Source organism: Enhydra lutris, unplaced genomic scaffold (genome assembly GCF_002288905.1).
Source record: "Enhydra lutris kenyoni isolate GAN:26980312 unplaced genomic scaffold, ASM228890v2 scaffoldscaffold22, whole genome shotgun sequence".
Classification (NCBI taxonomy): Eukaryota; Metazoa; Chordata; class Mammalia; order Carnivora; family Mustelidae; genus Enhydra; species Enhydra lutris.
The window spans coordinates 38,932,671-38,953,028 of record NW_019154106.1 but is presented as its reverse complement, the minus strand read 5'-3'; the positions used below and the strand labels follow the sequence as shown (position 1 = coordinate 38,953,028).

The window sequence follows — 20,358 nt, the reverse complement described above, 5'->3', positions numbered from 1 at the left end:
ATCCCAGGACCCTGGGATCATGACCTGAGCCGAAGGCAGAGGCTTTAACCCACTGAGTCACCCAGGCGCCCCCCCAAGGCCTAAACTTTTGATACTGTTCTTTACAAAGTAGCTATTTGGATAACTACTTAAAGTTCTTGATTATGACAGGAAAGTGTCATTATCTGTGAAATCCTGATTTCTAACTTGGAATCTTTCAGTCCATTTTGTAAAGTGTTGGATCTCATCCTCCAGCATCTTGTAGGTTAAGGATGCCACAGCTCTTTGAAAATGTACAACCATGTGACTACCTATCAGGCATCAACCCAGAGGGTTGAATGCTGACCCCTGTGAACTTGGCCTACATGGAAAACTGTAGTTCAGGGCCCTGCTGAAGGCCCTTGAGGAGAGGTCAAAAGAATAAATCCCTTTTGATTCTCCACAACCCCATGCTTGCCAGCATTTCCTGTGACCAGTGGAATTCTTTGAAATGCCTTGTTAGTAAATGCTTCGCTAGGTTATATTAACGGAGCCTTCCTCTTCAGTTTCAAAGAAACTATGGAATCTCATATGTGGGATTTATTTCTTTTTCCTTCTTTAACCTTAGAGGAAGTTTTCCCAGCCTAGGTGCTATTGATGTTTTTATTGTAATGTAATCAATGTTTCTTGTGCTGGGCTTTCCTGTGTATTGTAAGATGCTTAGCAGCATTCCTGGCCTGTATCCACTAGATTCTAGTAGCACCCCCATCCCAAGCCATGACAACCAAGGATATCGTTAGACAGTGTCAAATGTTTCTAGTGGGAAGGGGATGCAGAATTGGCCTCTGTTGAGAAACGCTGCCTTGGACCCTCTATAGAAACCTTTTGCAGGACATGGAAAAGGCAGTGCCCTTAGAGCAGCACTTGCCAATCATGCGACTTGCCTGACTAAGACACTGGCTTCTCGGACCCTTAGTTTCTTTGCCTGCAAAGCAGGAACAATGACATCCATCTTGTAGGGTTGTTGAGATTCCAACCTCACTAGGCACAGAAGTTACCAGGTGCGTAGTTAAGATCCCCATACCTGGTGGTCCCTGTCATTCTTACTTGGTGAGTCCCAGCTTACTTTTCCAACACTTGTGATGCCAACTTATAAAAAGATGTCTGTCTCTCTTTCTCCCCCTGCAAACAGAGCATGATGAATGTGGCAGTGGGCAGCACAACTGTGATGAGAACGCCATCTGCACCAACACTGTCCAGGGACACAGCTGCACCTGCAAACCGGGCTACATAGGCAATGGCACCATCTGCAGAGGTAGGCTTGCGGCCTAAGCGGGGAGCCGGGAGCAGCTTCCCTGCTTGGGCTCCCAGTACTCACGTGGCAGACCCTTTTCACCATGGTGATAGCTGAGCCTGGCCAGGGTTCCATTCCTGGTCTATCATCTGGTGAGGGCACTGTGCATCAGAGAAGAAGAAAAATGCTTTATGTCTACATTTTGGATTGAACGCAGATGATATGCCTATGGGTCAGGGACATGGTTCCACAATTGTGTGTGGTTCGGTTTGGCTTTGCCTCTCAGTCTGAGTTTGTGGGGACACTCTGATTGCGGATGTGGGTTTTTGCTCCCTGTGAGCTTTGCTCAGAGGACAGGTGGGAGCTGCCTGTGGCCATACTCGAGGTATGTGCTTGGTTGGAGGCGTCAAGTCTCTCTCTGTGTCCTGAGCGATTCAGCAATTGAGAGGTAGTTCCTCAGCCGCCATCTGCCTTTAGAATAAAATTAAAATTGCTCCTGATGGCTTATGAGAACATGCAGAATCCGGTCTCTGGCTCCTCTCAGCTGGTCTTTCTCTTTTCTCTCCCCTTCATTCCTTCTACAACCAACATGTTATTCCTACTTTTTCTCAGACTCGCCAACCACATTCCTGTCTCAGGGCTGTGTGCTTGCTGTCCCCTCAGCGTGGATGTTTACTTCCTTCAGGTCTCTCCACAAGGGTCCCCTTATCATAGAAATTTTGGTTGGCCATCCCTCAAATAGGACTCCTATATTTCTTAGCCTTATGCCCTACTTTTCTTTTCCTTCACTAATACGACATGACAGAACATTGTACATTTATGTCTTTGCTTCTGTATTGTCTGCCTCCCCATGGGGATGGAAGCTCTCTGAGAGCAATTAACTTAGTTTTGCCTCCTTGGTCTGTCCCCAGCAATTAGAACGAAGCTTGACACATTGTAGGCACTCAGTAAATATGTGTTAACTTACTGGATTAACCAAAGAAGAAAGTGACAACATTATATTGAAAAAGGGGTAAAACGTACAAAAAACAGGAAATAATCCTTCGAGTTTGGTATTATTATAATTATCATCCCCATTTTAGAGGTGAGAAAAGTTAAGTAACTTGCCCAAGGACACACAGCATATTATCAGCACTCCTCTGCAGAGATGACATGCTGATGAAGAGAGAGAAATAATGCACAGTGACCAAGTGACCATATTCGTGCACTCGACTGGGGAGAATTTTTTAAAAATTGATTTTATTCTCGGTGCGCTAAGTGGGTGACTGTCCGTTAAGCATCTGACTCTTGGTTTTGGCTTGAGGATTTAGCTTGGGATTGAGCGGCAAGTGGGGCTTCAGATTCAGCGTGGAGCCTGCTGAAGATTCTCTGTCTCCCTCTGCCTCTCTGCACTGCTAGTGCGCTCTCCCTCTCTCATCAATAAATCTTTTAAAAATTTGATGTTATGCTCCATTGATGAGGTTGGGGTAAACAGATTTGTTTTTTATTTGTTTACATGACAGTGTAAATTGGTGAAACTTTTTAATGGCAATTTGAGAAAATCTATCAACGTGTAAAGTAATCTGAGGAGTAATGTCAGGATTCTCTTGATTCCATCGATTTTTACCTGCGGAAATATATTTTAGAAAAGGCACATGTCATGAGGGGGAGGAATATGCACTACCGCGATGTTTTGCTGCATAGTTTGTATTCACTGAAAGCCAGAAACCACCAAAATATGTTGGTAGTGGAATGATTTATGTCACAAGTCATTTCGTGGAATAGAGTACAGAGGTTTAAAACTCGATGTATGTATATACACGTGTGCATGCGCATACACACACTCTGACATGTTTTTGAGAAAAACAGACCTATAGGACAATACCTATAATATCATCACATGTCTGATTTATTATTTACAAATACCTATATGCTTACTTTTATGTCAATGTGCAGAGACCGGAAATATGCAAACTGTTCATTTTATCATCCAGGGGGATGTGTCTGTGCAGCAAAGAACATTGACCTCAATGAATTCAATGTTGTTTGCATCTTTTACAATGGGAATTTACATGAATTTTAAAAGAAGGCTAAAGATACTTCCCAAGTGAAACAAAAAGATATAAATATTAATACAATGTCATGGATTATCAAGCCCGCTGCTGGTAGTTGCATGCTAATGCTAGAGTGTGAGCAGCACATAGAGATTTGACTTCAGTGCATTTTTTTTCAGAATTATGTTACCTCATAAAGTAATATTAATTACACTATTTCAGTGAGTCTGTGTTTGCCAAACCCTCGCATGCCACTGTGATGAGCAGTGGTTCCCCGTTTGTGGAGTGTGAAAGTCTGATTGTAAAAAAATGTGAGTTCCAATAATGTTTCTGGTGTCCACAGTCTTGAAAGTAAAGAACCAAGGACAGTAATTTCGTTTAATGTGGTTCTCCCGGTCCCTTGTGTGGCCGTCAGTAAGATAGGGAGCATCTCATGTTTTATACATGTTGCCTGGCGGGGGCAGTGCGGTGTAGTTGCAGAACTGGACCACGAGTTTACAGTCTTAGACAAGGTCTAAGACAAGGAAATCTTAGACAAGATTTTCTTGCTGGTGCGTTGTAACTTCTATATTTTTACATAGTAAAGTGGGTTAACATCACCATCTGTGTTTTTCCGACAATGTTATTGCAAAGAATTCTTAAAAGAGTGTATATGTATCAGTGTGTTTTTAAAATACCAAATGCTGTAAAATGTAAAAACAGTATCAGCGGTGGTGCAGTGTGTGAGGAGAAGGAGAGGGGGTGGTTGATGAGTTGGCTTGAACCTCCGCCTTCTGACCGAAGTACCCAAATTTGTGTCTCAGTTTCAGAGCACGCTGTGTGCAGTTAACTTTTCCAACTGCAACTGAAACATTTACAGAGGGAGTTAGACAAGAATAACTAGACAACTGGAACTGATTTTTTTTTTTTAAGGATTTTATTTATTTGAGAAAGAGCAAAAGAGAGAGGGAGCAGGAGTGGGGGCAGAGGGAGAGAGAATCTCAGGCAGACTCCCTGTTGAGTGCGGAGGCCAACTGGGTGCTTGATCCTGTGACCCTGAGATCATGGCCTGAGTCCCAGTCAAGAGTGAGACACTGAACTGACTGAGACACCCAGGTGCCCTGCAAAGATCCTTCTAAGTCAGAGAGAGAGCACGCAAGAGCAGGGGACAGGGCACAGGGAGAAACAGGCTCCCCGCTGAGCTGGAAGGTCCCCCACCCCTCCCTGATACTGGACTAGATCCCAGGACCTTGAGTGGAAGACAGCCTCTTCAAGGCGATGCCCTTGAACTGTTTTTTTTTTTTTTTTTTAAATGTATGAAAGCTCTTCTAGAGGTGGTGGTGTTCATGGAATTGACTGCATCTGCATAGAAATAAACACCATTAACAACATGCACAAGCAAAACACGAGGCAGCAAGTTCTCGAACAATACTAATTGGTATGAATTCATTCAGATGAACTTTCCTGGAGGCCAGTGCCCAGGGAAGGTGTTCTTTCTTTTTTCTTTATTTATTTTGGATTTTTTTTTTCATGTGGTTGGTAAGTACCTCTTCAGCTTCAGCAGTCCCAAAATATGTGCAAGCCGGCTTGCTGAGTGTGTTCACATATGTTACCTCATTAGTTCCCACCGTATCCCTGGGAGGTGGATAGTGTTGTTCCAGCTCACAGGTAAATCTTGAAAAAGGCATGGCTTGATCCAATTTAACCTGATTAGTGCTACTGTCTTTAGTCCCCTTCCTTCGTGGTTTTTTTTTTTTTTTTCTCTTTCCCCTTCTTCCTTTCCTCTCTGGACATTCATCATTTAACACTCATTTGTTTGTTTGTTTGTTTTCTTCTAACTAGAGACCATAAAATCAGCAAGGAAAGAGACGGTACAATGGCAATATATAATTTTTAAAATTTGCTCCCATTTTTGATAAACTAAATTACTTTTGAATCTAGGCAAGAGCTGTTGCTAAAAGTTTGGGGTGAAATGGACAAAACACTGGCAAACTGTTTCAGATCTGAATTGCACAACAAGACCCGCGGGTTGCGGTTGTCTGTAGGAATGTTGATCTGCTTTGCCAGTGCTGCATGAACCTGGATCTGAAATTGGGCTCTGGGCAGCTGTCAGGAGGTAAAAGACAGGGCCTTCTCCCTTGTTTGTCCCTTAGGCCTGGATAAGATGTGATGATCCTTGAGAACATTATCTTTTTTTTTTTTTTTTAAAGCTTTTTATTTATTTATTTGACGGAGAGAGACACAGCTAGAGAAGGAACATAGCAGAGGGAATGGGAGAGGGAGAAGCAGGCCCCCCGTGGAGCAGGGAGCCTGATGTGGGGCTTGATCCCAGGACTCTAGGATCATGACCTGAGCTGAAGGCAGACACTTAACGACTGAGCCACCCAGGCGCCCCGAGAACATTCTTATCTTAATGACTGATAATATTGACATTTATTTTACAAACATAGAGTAAATGTGAATTCTATGTCTGGAGCATAGTTCTGGGCACCAAAAGAGTAAAAGACAAATAAGACAAGGTCGCTGGAGACGTCACCATTTAGTGTGGGGAGAAAGATTCAAACAGATGCTTCCTACCCAATGTAACTATTTACAAAATAGTATTATCTCATGTGAAAGAGGCTTACAAAAAATTATTCAAAACGTCGAGCCATGTGAAAGGCATTATGAGGTGTTGGTTAGGACTCCTTTGGTTGCAAGCAAGAGAAATCTACTGGCAAACCTGGCTATGAAATTGTCATAGAGCCCAGAGTAAAGTGCGAGTGGGGGGAAAAAGTAGGAAAAAAGAAAAAGTCTTCTGTTTAAAAGTACTAAAATATAAAACTTTTGCCTTTCTTTTGTAGTGTCTTTCACACCTTCTCGAGGTGGTTTTTTATTTGCTATTTAAAGTCACTCTCCAGGGTGCCTGAGTAGCTCAGTTGGTCAAAATACCTGACTGTTTCTCTCACTCCTTCTATCTCTGTCTCTCCCCTAACCTTTCCCCACCAAAATCAGTTAAAAAATAAAGTTATTCCATTGGCCATGAGGGATGCTCTTGAGGTGAGTGCAAATGCTTGGAGGAGCCTCGGGCCCCTCCCCTACCTTGACCCACACACACACTCAGCCCACTGACCACAGGGCTCCTCTCTGCTGGGACCAGTGCAGTGTGACCTGGTGGGGGCAGGGAGGTTGAGCCCGGTAGCTCCCCTTCCCTTGAGCCCTGCACCCCAGTCCCCAACAGATGAGAAACCCAAGAGACCGCAGTCTCCCCACCAATTCCCTGCATCACCGTGGAATGCACCTGCGTGCTGCTCGCTCAGGGTGAGGCTGACGCAGGCATACTTTACCTGGAAAACCCAGCACATGCATCCCCCCCAACACCCCTGAGCCTTCCTGTGTCTGCACAGGACCCTGCTGGGGGCAGAGGGCAGTTGCTGCTGAGTGGCAAAGACAGAGGCTGTGAGGGAACAGGGCTCAGGGGTCTGAAGAAGGGAGAGCTGAGAACTCATCCTGGGGTGGGTGGGGGGTAGGGGAGAGGCCAGTGGTGGTGGAACCACACATGAGCTAGGGCTGCAAAGCCCCAGGGCATGCTGTGTTATCCCATTAGATTGCATGTTCAAAACCTATTCAAAGATGCAGTTATTAAGAATGTTAAGATGGGGGCACGGAGCTTTAATCCCCAGATGAAGGGTTCTTCTGAGCTGGTTGTATGATGGTGAAGGTGGACAGGTCTTTTGGCCTTTGCTTTCCGGGTGTGTCCTACAACCTAAGGGCAAAAATGTGGTTGGGGTTTAGGAACACCTTTCTCCAGGAGCTCCAGTGCTGCTAGTACTCGCTCCTGTCTCCTTGGCGGCTGCGCTGTGAATTGGCTCCCTACTTCTGTCTCCTTTTGGACTGGCTTTGTGTTTTGTCTTTGTGGTTGAGGATCAGATCCTCTGTTATAACTTCAGACACTTGGCCTTATCAGGCTACCTGAGATGATCTCTCGGGGACCAGCATATTAACTATTTATGATAATTGTTATGGTTTGAGAAGAGCCTAAAAATGAAGTCTTTTTTCTCCCTCCACCTGCATTCAGAACCGATTGAGATAAATCAAGCAGTGGAAACCCTAATGTCAATATGAATACTGATAAGAATTACACCAGAGAACATGGCTTATGTATTTGACAATAGTATTCATGATACTGAACCGCCAAATTAGACCACCACACCTTTTTACCATGGACCAAGACAGCCACTGGAGCGTCTCCTCATAGGGCCTCCTCTGCGCACAGGAGGGCACTAGAACCAGCCCAGAGTGGGTGTTTCCTGCGTACCTCCTGATCCCTAGTGCGTAAGTGAGGAAAGAGCTGGGCTCTGCGTGTCCAGGTCCTCTCTCTCTCACTCACCAGCATTCAGGGAAGAACCAGAAGGTAAGGGAAACCTTTCTTAGGGAAATCAGATAGCTAGAAAAGAAGTCCCCTACCCCCCAAATCCACCAACAACTTCTATTAAGCAGTGGCAAAATGTTTGTGTGTAGTTTCACCTTCTTAGATGAAAGATGTGCAAGGAGCTGTTTGTTTTTCTTGAAATTTGAATTCTTTAAGCAAAAAATCAGAGCTAAGGAGTTAGCCCCCAGGGCTTTTATTGGCTCCCCATCTCACTGTCCATTCTCCGGCTGCAGCTCTCTCCAGTGTGGGTCTTCTGATCTAGGGTCTGTCCTAAACCTAGTGTGAGGCCCTTGCTCAAAACCCTTCACTGTTTCAGGAGATGGTAATATCACACTCATAGTGTCCCCTCCATGCTTTTTTGATGCTCAGAGAAATATGTTAACCACTGGAGAGGGAAAGGACAGTTATTTTCTGACCACGGGAAGAGGCTCTTTCATGACTTGGCAGGTTATGGCAATGTACCTTCGTTTTTTTTCCTACCTTTCAATTCCATGAAGCCCTCTCTGATCTCAGGCTGGGCGAGCACCCCTCCCCTGTGCTCCAAGACACTCTCCAAGCACTGCTCTAGCCCCATGCTGCAGCTGAACGTTTACTTGCCTGCTTTCTACAGGCCATGACTGCAGATCTAGGTTCAACCAACATTTAGCACAGAGCTAAGCGTGGTATAGTGCTCAGAAGTTTCCTGATGAGTGAACACATCAAGATGCCTTTCTGATAGAGCATACACTTGTGTATCGAGAAGATTCTTGGAAGATTCTGTAACAGGTGCCTGGGTGGCTCAGTGGGTTAAATCCTCTGCCTTCGGCTTAGATCATGATCCCGGGGTCCTGGGATCGAGCCCCGTATCGGGCTCCCTGCTTAGTGGAGAGCCTGCTTCCCCCCCTTCTCTCTGCCTGCCTTTCTGCCTACTTGTGATCTGTCTCTCTGTCAACTAAATAAATAAAATCTTAAAAAAATAAAAAGTAGATTCTGTAACAAAGCATAATCTGCGTGGGACACAGAGGCACTTAAGCCACTCAAGCCTTCCCCCAGCCAAGGATATCTCTGCTCCCAAAGGTAGATCTGCACATGGCCCTTAGTGTGGAGTCTGCTTTGCTAATGGAATGACAGACCTTCAGAGAAAATCACGCCAATGGAATTCACTTCGCTGTAGAAGTTCCTGGAACGTAGCTGTGTGTTTATTCCAAGGCACCCCAGAATCCTTCTAGCTCTTTGAAGTCACTTATTATGAGTGTGTTTGCAGGGAGGTGTATTTGGGGAAGCGCTGCTTCCCAGAAATGCTGCTTGATGGGAGGCAGATAAACCTTACGAGAAAAACCCAAAAAGTCAGTTAACAGAAGGCCAGAGAAGGCTTGGTGTAGACAGAAAGATTAATGTGACAGAGCATGTTTAAGATGTAAATGAAATTCTGAGTTAAGTAAGTAATCTAGGGACCTTACCTGTGCAGGGTTGCTTTCAGAGAATCAGGGGTACGAATGGAGCGCAGGAGAGGGAGAGGCAGGAGAGAAAAATCCGTTGTTTTAATACGATACTGCTGAAGATAATAGTTGGTAAACTGCTGGGTTGTGACTCAGAGAAGAGGATGTTTAGGGATTTTGAAGTGCATGCAAGGGGAATAGGAAAGCCTTTGGCAAGAGTGCTCACGGCACTCCAGATGTCGTTTTGGAAGCGGCTAATGCAATGAGGAAGAATCCAGAAAGGTCTCAATCTAAAATTCTGTCTTTAGATATACGGACAGAACGTTGGAGAGAATGATGAGAGGCGAGATTGACATTTGGGCCAGGTTTGACACATTTAGAGCCAGGTCCATTTGTAAGAACACAATCAGAGTGATAAATAGTTAAAGGTGGTGGAATTTTTTAGGAGTGCACGTCTGATTACAGAGCAATGTCGTCATATTTCAAGGAGGGATTTGAAACTCTACCGTACACGTGATTCATTTATAAAATCAGGAAGCAGGTGGGTTAGAGGAAGCTCAGGTCAACTTTCAACAAGTGTGGACTGCATTTGGAGCAGTGAGGGCTACTGACAATTTTCCACCTAAAGATGATGGTATGGGAGTCTGTCCCTTTTGCTAGTGGTTAAGGTTTTAGTTTGTCCCCATCCCCCACCCCCGGATCATATTGAAATAATTGGACCAGGTCAGATTACTATAAGAAATGTGACTTTCAGATTTTTTTAGGACTATTTGATGATTTGACCCTGGATCGTAAATGTAAAGAAAGGACTGATGGTGGGCATGGATGACCAAATCCCTTTCAGTTGAGTTCAGCCAGTTATAGAAGGTGTTGTTGACACAGGGGTACAAACTTGAATATACAGTGGTAAGAAAGAGTTTATCAGGAACATGCCGAATCATAATGTCATGCTTAAACAGTCATAAACCTCAGGAGTGGGCTATAAAATGACATCATTTTCTACTGAAGAAGCTAACTTGTATTGAACAAGGTCTACACTTTTCAGCAGGGCACTCAAGACCCAGTGATAGCTTGGCCCCATCTAGATATTTCTAGCCTCATCTTTTACAAGAGCTTTGCCCATTCCCTTACCACTCACACTGAAACTTAACTAAGTATTCTCTGTCCAGGCCCAACCAGGTAACTCAGGCTCCCTTCCCTCTCTTTGGGATCAATTATTATACTGGAGAGACTTTTCCATCCTCCTTTTCTTCCAGTTGAAATCCTGTTACCCTTCTTCTTCTTTTTTTTTCCTTAAAGATTTTATTTATTTATTTGAGAGAGAGAGTATGAACAAGGGGGAAGGGCAGAGGGAAAAGGAGAGGCAGACTCCCTCCCAAGCAGGAAGCCTGACACAGGCTCGATCCCAGGATGCTGAGATCATGACCCAAGCTGAAGGTAGACGCTTAACCCACTGAGCCACCCAGGCATCCCCTGTTTACCCTTCCTAGTTCCACTCAAATCCCATTTTTCCTTGATCTTTTCACTCAGAATAAATCATTTCTCCTATCATTTCTGCTTGTATTTAATGCATTATGCCTTGTTAAATTTAGCTGTTTATGTATCAGCCTTACTCACTGATAGGAGACCTTGTGCTTTCTGGGTGCTCAGTAAATAAATATTGATATGAAATGGGATTGGCTAGTTCATCTGGCACAAAGCCATTCTGCTCTTGTAGCCTCGTGTACTAATTACCCTGAATCTGTACCATCGTCAGACAATCAAAGAAGAATTAAAGTTGTAAATGCTTGAGAAATATCTATTTTAATATTTTAGAAAATCATCAATGGGCTTGTTATTTAAGTTCAAAGACTATTGTACATACAAAATTCATATATTCTATGTTTCATTCCTATTGATCCCAAATACCCCATTGATACCAAGTGTCCTGTGGATACTGAACATGATCATACCAGAAAGGGTCAAATCCTTTACCCCAATGTAAGAGGCAATGGGGCAGGCCAAGTGTGGTATCTTTTTTGCGTGTTTACATCTTTTTTTTTTTTTTTTTGCGTCTATTTCAGAATCTTCTTCAAATGGCTTCTGTTTAAACTCATTCACTATTCACTCAGCAGTCCTACCTAGGATTAGGTGTAGAGCGGAGAAGCACTTGTCATGGGAAGTCAGGAGAACATGGGGAACATGACAAGTTACTAAACACAGAACTCTGCCTCTCATGTTCCAAGAGACTTCCATAGTTTCTCAGCATGTGCTGTCGAGTAGGACGTTGTCTTTTCATACTGTGTCTTGGCTCCCTGGTTGACCAATGGGAAACATTGATGAGTCTCAGATCTGTGTTCCACTGTGTGGCTCCAAACAGCATGGAATCAATTATTCTGATGGTCATATAACTTTGAGCCATTGATAAATTTAGGATCACATTGTTTCATAAAAGTGGAGTATTTCTCTCCCACTGCCTGGTGGAGATTTAGAGTATCACCATTTTTGTCTCCATTCCTGCAGGTTCAAAATGGACATGAGACAATGTGGGATTCATAGTGTTGGCTTTATCTTGGGCTCCCTGGGACAATCAGGCCCTCTTCCAGGGCTCTCCTCTCATTCTGTCTTAATTGAAAAGGCAGAAGCTGAAGAGACAGTGCTTGCTCAGATCTTTGCTTTCCTGATTGCATACAGATGGAGAGGTGTAGAAGTCCTCTCTATGCCTGATCCAGAAGGTCTGAGAGAAGAGATGGGTTCTATCATATTGGAGCCATGGTCTCTGTGGCATATGTGAATCAGTTTGTCACTTGGCAAGGAGACACTTCTCCTTCTAAGGGACATAGCTATTTTCTGTTTGACAGGAGACACAAAGAAACTTAAAACAATCATTCTACTGTCATTCCCTTCTGAGGACTAAAGAAGATAGCATGCTAAATAACAACTCTCCAGCCTCACTACTCAACCCCCAGAAATGCTCACCTATTTTAAATGCGCTATTACTGGTAGTAAAAGTAGATTGGTAGTCATGTTAACATGAGTATTCGAATATCAACAGCAGTATTAAGCAGCATTAAAATAACTTCAAACCTTTCTGGCAAACTCACTCTTCTACAAATGCTTACCAACCAGCACTGGTGCTAAATTTAGAAGTGGATGTGTTTGTTATGGTCCTAAAGCACGGGAAGGCACTTTTTAACACTGATTTAATTCTAAGAGAAAAAAGTGTGTCTATGCTTAGAGGAGATCATTATGCTTAAAGTTTCAATAATGTTTCTTTCGAGAAATGTGACTGAAACTAGAAAATGAAACTGATTGTGTCATAAGTTATCAAGAGGTGTTCTGTTTATCAGCTTGATAAAGAACTGCAAGTGGGCAAAGAAGCTGTTATTTCCGTCTTGAAACCAATACAGTATGTTAGCAACACTGGGCAAGGAGGGGACTTGGGTGGCATAAGATACAATATATTGGTTGCGTAGATTGGCTTTACAAGGCGGACTTGATATCACCTCGTCCTAGCCTTTATTATCCTTTTCCTTCAAGTACATTTCTACTGGGCGAAAAGAGTCTCTTGAATGCACTCGAAGCACTTTCCATCACTTACCAAGTCCATGCTTACCTTTTAAAGTTTGCAGACAGTACTGCCTTCCTCTATAGAGAAACATGTTAAACCAGCTTGCATCACACAGGGAGTGGAAATCTGACACTTAGGCAAGTGCTGATTCTTTGGAGTGCATTTTGAGGTTGTACTTTGGTGAGTTACATAGGTGTTTGTTATCCATAATTGTCACATCTGAAATGACTCATGAGATTAGCGGAGCCATATAAATATATAGCAGTCAATTTTATTTTAAAACAGTCTACTAAACATTGACTTTCTGTTCAGAAGTCAAGATAACGTGATCTTTCTTTCGTAAATAACAATTCTCAATGGACCAAGAGATGTTCCCTAATGTTCCTTTAGGCAACATTATTGAAGATAACATAGTCAATCTCTAAGCCATCTTCTGGGTTATGATCTGTTTGGGAAAGCAGTTACTTGTAAAATATTCAAGTATTTAACAACTGGTACTATTATAGAATGATGCCAGCTGTACTTGACATGCCCAGATCAACTCAGAATACGTGCAGAGTATTTATTATACGTAGATCCAGAAAACCATAGTACCCAGTCAGGTGCCATATTTTAAGGCAAGGTTAACCTAAATGGAATTGGTCTCTCTCGATGAGGATTGTGCTGTGTCATCAGGAGCCCAGGCCGGGTACTGCCACTGGGTCTGCCTGTCCCAGATGCTTCTTTCTATTACCTTAGAGATTGCTCTTGACTCAGATTTTTACTAAAGACACAAAGGACAAATGGAAAAACACATACAGTGTGCAAATGTCATCAGACTTTGGGGGTATCGCTAATGTCAGTCCTCCCGCAATGGGATATTGGCAGAATCCTTTAACTACTACTGGCCAGTAGAATGTGGTGGTTCACAGTTGTGTGTTTTGTATTTCTGCCTCATTCCTTCCCAACACAGTGATGTGTTTCTTCATCTCGGCCTCATGCATGCTAGAATAAAGCTAGTATGCTCATGGCCGAGTGCCTCAGCTCTGTTGGTAATTGCTCACGGCTTACTCCTTAACATACATTCTCCTCCAGCTTGGCCACACTGAATTCACTGTCTGTTTTTATCGCATTTCGTTCATCTTTTCATTTATACCTAGATGTGTATTTGCCAGGGAATCTAGTTTACATAGTGTCCTGCGTTAACTGAACCAGTCACGTGACCTCTTGCTACCCCTTGCCCATTTGTTGTTAGACATAATGAATTCGCCTTTCAAATGTCTTCTCACTTCTTTGCTCCGAAATGGGGAAACTGTAGTGCAGAAGAATAGCTAACATACACGAGATTACTTAATGTAAGGCAAGGAAGCAGTGGTACCTGCTATGATAGAAAAGGTCCAAATGTTCAGTAGATCCAAAACAAATTCTTATTTTTCCCATCGTTGCTCACAGAGTGGGTGGCAAGTGGGACTGTTGTTCCACAGGTAGGTCAGGAACCCACTCACCTTCCATCTTGTAGTTGCAACCTCTTTCTGGTTTTCAGAGTCCTCGTCCTTCTATCAGCCGATGGGGAAAAAGAGGTCATGCAGGGGAGGTATTCATGGACCAGACCTGAAAGTGCCATGGATCACTTTGGCTTACAAGGCATTGGGCAGAACTCCATCCATGGCCATACCCAATCGAGCAGAACCTCTGTGTGCCTGGGAAGGGGGAGGACTCTGCTGTATTGTTGCAAATAAAATTCTAAGTGAATAGAAGCGGCTGCATTATTATTTGTGGAAAATGAACCTCGGGGCAGTTACGAAATGGAATCTGGCTGATGCACTTGGAAGATCACTTGTAGGCCTTCAGGTAAGAAAGGCTGGGAGTACCCAGGGTTTAAAACTTTCTCCAGCTGAGTGAATGCATTCTTTCCAACTGTGTCATCACCACTTCTGTCTGGCTTCAATCAAATTAGACAGTTCACTTTTTGTCCAAGCTTTCTGATCTTGCCAGTTTTAAGAAAAATTGAGAAACTGCTTTATGGGTCACTTAAAAGCAGTGCAAAGAACTCAGAATCATTAAGTGTCTCTTGAGTCGAACTGCCAGTGACGCAGTAAAGTAACTCTCCACCTGAGCCCTGGACCTCTCATAATTCTATGACTTAAATAACTGATTCCTTCATGTTACTGTGACAATTCTCTTCATCTTGTCACTGATCATTTCTTCCAGAATTGGTAAGTTTTCCACTTTTAATCGCAAGACAGAAATCACGTGTCTGTTCTCTGGCACTGTGTTCTTGTACTCCTTTGTGGGTAATACCATTTTTTTCAGTGTGGTACATCCTGAAAGACACTGGGCAGGAATAAGGCAAAAATTCAAATTTATTCAAATTATTTATTCAAATCTAGCTTATGCTTTTAGGTTTGTGGTAGGAATAAGGTCTTTTCTTATAGGTTGAATACTAAAATTGCATAAAATGGTTATTTAGCTTGTATAAGTACCCACATAGATGACAAAGGAATTCTAGATAGCCCTCTAAAATATAGCCTGTTTTTTGAGCTGTGCCTAGACAAGATTGGGAAATAGTTTGCTTTCAGTCTTCTAGACTATTGAAAGCTGATTTGTGGAGTTTTACATAAATAAGGATATTGAATTTTGGTATATTCACTTCCAGTATCTCTTTGAAGACTATATTAAGGAGAAGAAAACCAAAGTGTAATAAATGTCTTCGGAGAGGATTTGCTTTACGTTTTACAAAACAAAGCGCAAAACATGCATATTCACAGATGTGTGTTCTAAAATCAGTAGATGTTTTGGCTCTAGAATAGCATTTTCCAGTTGAAATGTGACGTAAAACACACACATTACTTTAAATTTCTAAAAGTTGCCTTAACGAAAGAAAGTAAAAATAGGTTTGACACCCCTCAGATCAGAGATTTCAAGTGCTCAGCAATCACCTGTGGCTAGTGGCTACGTCAGCAGCTATAAAACCTTCGGGGTAGGTTACAATTAATAAGAAATTACATTGGCACACTCCTTAATCTGCACCCTTAAGCACACAGGGGAAATCTCTGGGGAGGCAACATGGCACCCTTAAAGCAGGAAATGGCATTTTCCATGATTTTGTTATACTGAAAGCTGGTTCTGACTTTCAGTTGATTGTAAAACTACAGTGTTTATTAAGCAGACAGATGGCTGGAATCCATATACCAGGGGTTGCAAATATCTAATTCCTTCTACAGTATGTCATTTCCTGTCTCAAGATGGAATTTCACCATAAAGTCAGGTATTAAATAGAAATGGTTAACATTCATCAAAGCTCAAATGATACTAAAATAAGAGAGTAGAAGGAAAAAGAAAACAAGTCTATAGCATTTACCTTTGTTGCACCTCAAGATCAATTTTATATTAAAAACAGTTCATAAAAGAGCAGACATAATGCTTTTCCTAACAACCTGCTCACTGTGATGATGATACTTACCGGCTTTAAATAGTGACATGCTCTGCAGTCTCTTCTTAAAACCATTAGCCAGAGAAAAGCTATGCAAGTCACAAGGGAAGCGTGACAATTTGAGGATGATTTTCTGATATGCTTAAACATGTCACTTAGTGGGATCACACTTGAATGCCAAATTTACAGAGAATATAGCCTCATTATTTTAGACCCAACTGATTGGGAATAGTATTACTGATATTAGCAAGAGGAAGTTCCAAACTTTGTAAGGGACTTCAGAATCTGACACTCGGAATGAAATTCTGACACATACTGTGTCATCTAGGGCAACATCTCTTAATTTCTCCGACTTTGATTGCTTGCCTAAGGAATATGGAGGGTGTGACACTAACTTCACAGTAGGTATTACCATCCCCGTCTTTTCCATTCCAGCTGCTCTCCAGTCCATCTAGCGCACAGTCAGAAGCTGAGCGATTTTACATGGTTGACCTGCAGGCAGGATGGCAGAGTGGTAAAGAGCATAGCTTCTGTAGCTGGACTGCTTGGTTGGAAGCCCAGCTCTACTACTTAGCTGGTTGTGCCATCCTGAGGTAGTCACCTAACCAATCTGTGCCTCACTTTTACAATTAGAGATAATAATTGTATCTACTTCCAGGGGCTGTTTGTATGGTTAGATGAGGTGTAAGTGCTTAGAGCAGTGCCTGGCATGCAGTGAGTACTACTGAGTATCTATCTGTCTATCCTGTGAGTCTGTGCTGAAGACTGTTTTGCATATCTACTTGACCTTCAGGGTGGGACTTGAACTTCTTAGAATGGTAGGCTGGCCTTTCTGGATCTAGTTCCCACCTACCTCTAGCCTTATTTCCTGCCATGTCCACTGTGATAAAATACATACTTGCATCAAACTACTTATAGTTGTCTTGCTGTGGAGTTAGCTTAATGGTCAAGTGTATGGATTTTTGGATCCAATCTGCTATATTTAGAACTGGTCTCCAGCAGTTTGCAATTCTCATGAGCATGAAAGTTGCTCAGACTTCGCTGACTTGAGGGTTAAAGAGCTTGTACATTAGGGTGGCTGGGTGGCTCAGTGGGTTAAAGCCTCTGCCTTCGGCTCAGGTCGTGATCCAGGACCCTGGAATCGAGACCCCCATAGGGCTCTCTGCTGAGCAAGGGGCCTGCTTCCTCCTCTCTCTGCCTACTTGTGATCTCTGTCAAAAAAAGAAAAGAGCTTATACATAGTATGTTCTCAGTTGTTCTGTCCTCATTTGAATGAAATATCTTTTCCCATCATTTTTGCTTAGCTTTTGCTTGTCCATCAAAATGAAGTGAAATTTTTAGCTCTTTCAAGCAATCTACCCTTGCCCCTGCTTTGGGTCCCCTGCCTAGCGCTCTGAGTCCTGCTATTATCATGTTGACTGTAACTGCTAATTTGCTTAATCCTTTTCCCTCACTGGTCTGGGAAAGCAGACAGCATGTCGTTGTTATCTTTGTGTCCTTAAAATGTAAGATGTAGGCATTATTTAATAAATATTTGTTGAGGAAAATAACAAAAAAAAAATTGTGAGGTTTAAGTGAAATAACCTATGTCGAGTATTTGACACATAGTAGGAACTAATGGTCTTTCCCTTAAGATTCACCTTCAAGGTATTTAAGTCATGTGTGAAATGGGTGTTCTACTTTTCTGAGAAAACTAAAAAAATCAATAAATGAGGGTCTTGCTCAAAGCACTAGTATTCTACATTTGGTTTCTGTTTAGATGTGCCTTTGGTCAGCAGATTAGTGGATGGTTTATCACCAGATTCAAGTAATTCCATTTCATATATACTGTGTTTTCTCTTACTCCAAGAATATTGAAGCAATATAAAATGTAATACTATAAAAAGATATGACCACCTACCCCCAAACCCACCCCTACGACAGTTGGAACAGCTAGCATTTTTGTGACACCTGTGAGCCACACATTATGCTAAGAGCCTGATGACAAGTATCTCTTATAGTCATACTAGTTCTCAATGAAGAAGGTCCAGTTATGTCCCCATTGTGTGTGTAAGGCATCTGAAGCTTAGAAAGGATGATTGAGGCAATTAACTATGTAGTCTGGGTCAGGGATAAAGTTAGGCAGCGAGGAAGGGTTTTATGGAACCATGGATTGAGTTGTCATGTGTGTGGTTATGAGCTTGGAGAATGCAAACACCTTCCATGGAATGTACATCATGTGGGAATAGTACATTTCTCTGGAGAGAGTGATAAGGGAAGTGGATTTTGGGGACATGAACAAAAAATCCTGATCATAGCCGGCTAATGGAGGAAACATTCTCTGGAGAGGATAAGGATTTAGGGAAAATTGTTTCCCATCAGCATAAATTCCAAAAGTCATAGCCAAGATTTGTGGGAGAAAAGAAGCTGCAGAAACGACATTGAGCTTGAACTGAGATGGATACAGGGAAAGATTGTGTTTTTGGAGTGTTCATCAATGGAGCCTGGTTAGATTCATCTTAATATCCCAGTGGTGGTTCCTGGGGTTCCTGGGGTTCAGGAGAATCATAGATGCAGAAACTAGTTTATGGAAGTGACAGAAAATGAGGACAGCCAGAATAGGGAATTGAACTCCTGTTGTTGTTGCTACCTAGCATTCTTTTACCTGCTGATAACCATTCCTCAGTTTCTTTCTAGAAGCCACCTCTCCTTGCTTTCAGTCCATATGACCTTAGCATTGGACCCCTTCCTCTTTCTTTGAGACACTTAGAGCAGTGCGTTTTCCTGGCCACAGGGATTAGTCGAAGGTTTGACAAGTCACTTAAGCAGATCAATTACTCACAAGCCAGCCCCCCCCCCCAAAACACACACCAGCCCTGCCTCTGGGCATATTATCTCACTGTTCTAGCAGGGGAGGAATCTGGAAGGATATGACCAGGAACAGTTGTGGTCATTTGGGAACCTTGGGGAGAAGCTATCTTCAAATGAAGCCAACACAGAATTGTGTGGGGAGGCAAAGTTGTCCTTGATCCAGAAATACTGTTGGAACTTCTGCACCCAGCCACACCTGAAGTAGGAACAACCCTAGTTTTGATTAATCTCATTTAGTTGTTTTTTTCTCTCATTTTCTGACAAAGTGCTAACTTCTGGTATGGTAACTTGTGTCTCTGTGAAGGAAAGCAGTATGAATTATTAATATTCCAATGGGAAAAATCTTTGTATTTATTATCTTTTCCTTTTTTTTTTTTTCCTTAAAGTAGGCTCCAAGCCCAGCATGGAGCCCTGTGTGGAACTTGAACTCAGAACCCTGAGATCAAGACCTGAGCTAAGATCCAGTCAGACACGTAACTGACTGAGCCACCCAGGTGCCCCAAGTCTTTGTTATTTCTATGAGAATAAGATTTATTTAGATTAAATATTATATGAATCAGGGTGGTCGGGGTTCTAATTATTAAGTCAGAGGGAGTGCTATATTTTAAATGGAAGAATAATTAGCAGATCTGACTACAGGCTTGTACATTTTTCCCCCCTCAGGCATGACTGAATTATCAACCTCAGTATTTTCAAATGAATTTTTTCTTATTCACCAAAAATGTTCATTATCGTATAAACACACATGTGGGGTATTATGGATGCTTTTCTTCTCTCTGCTCTACTCTGGAGCTTTTCAGTTCAGGTCAATAAAACAGTCACCACTTTGTACCATTCACACCATTTTCAGAACCTTCAGGGTTCTTTCTTGCCCCTGGCTTTTGGAGTTAAAAATATCATTTCCCTCTTCTTAACTTGGTACTGTTTGATTCCTTATCAGCTGCCAGCTGGATTTGAAAGCCTGTAGCCTCATCACCCAGACTGGTAGGGGAAAGTTGTCATATTTTGTCTCTGGCTGATATGAATTAAAGCACCAATAAACTCCAAAGAGATGCCCTTTGGGTAAGAGTAAACCAATGACTCTCATTCAGATCATTCCATAAGTTGTATTATCTTGAACAAAACACTCTGCTTTTGACATTGCAGCTTATGAATATGGGGGAGAAAGGAGTAAAAACAGTAACTCCTAATCTTTTATATCATGATATGCGTAGAGGTGATAACGTGTGATAGGCACTGGGGTATAAATAGATGAGGTGGCTCTTTGCTGAGGATCACCTGGCTGGGCTGAGGGGAGCATCGTCAGCACACAGTATCCTCTCCTTGGCGCTCTGATCAGAAAGCCCAAGATTTGCAAACTCTATGGGCTGCATTGGGATCCTAGCCTGGCCACTAACCCACACTTTATTCTTGGGCCATTCTCCTTTCCTTTTTGGTCCTCAGTTAAATGCAT

General features: G+C 42.6%; 1 protein-coding gene across 3 annotated transcripts in view; it reads left to right on the top strand.

The window, feature by feature from the left end:
• The window catches only part of LOC111149686 (neural EGFL like 1), an 836,166-nt gene that overhangs the window by 503,559 nt on the left and 312,249 nt on the right, over positions 1–20,358 (top strand). For all 3 annotated transcript variants that reach the window (XM_022506910.1, XM_022506909.1, XM_022506908.1), the window contains one exon: positions 1,151–1,273. In XM_022506910.1, the coding sequence (XP_022362618.1) occupies positions 1,151–1,273 (123 nt within the window). The remainder of the gene's footprint in view (positions 1–1,150; positions 1,274–20,358) is intronic.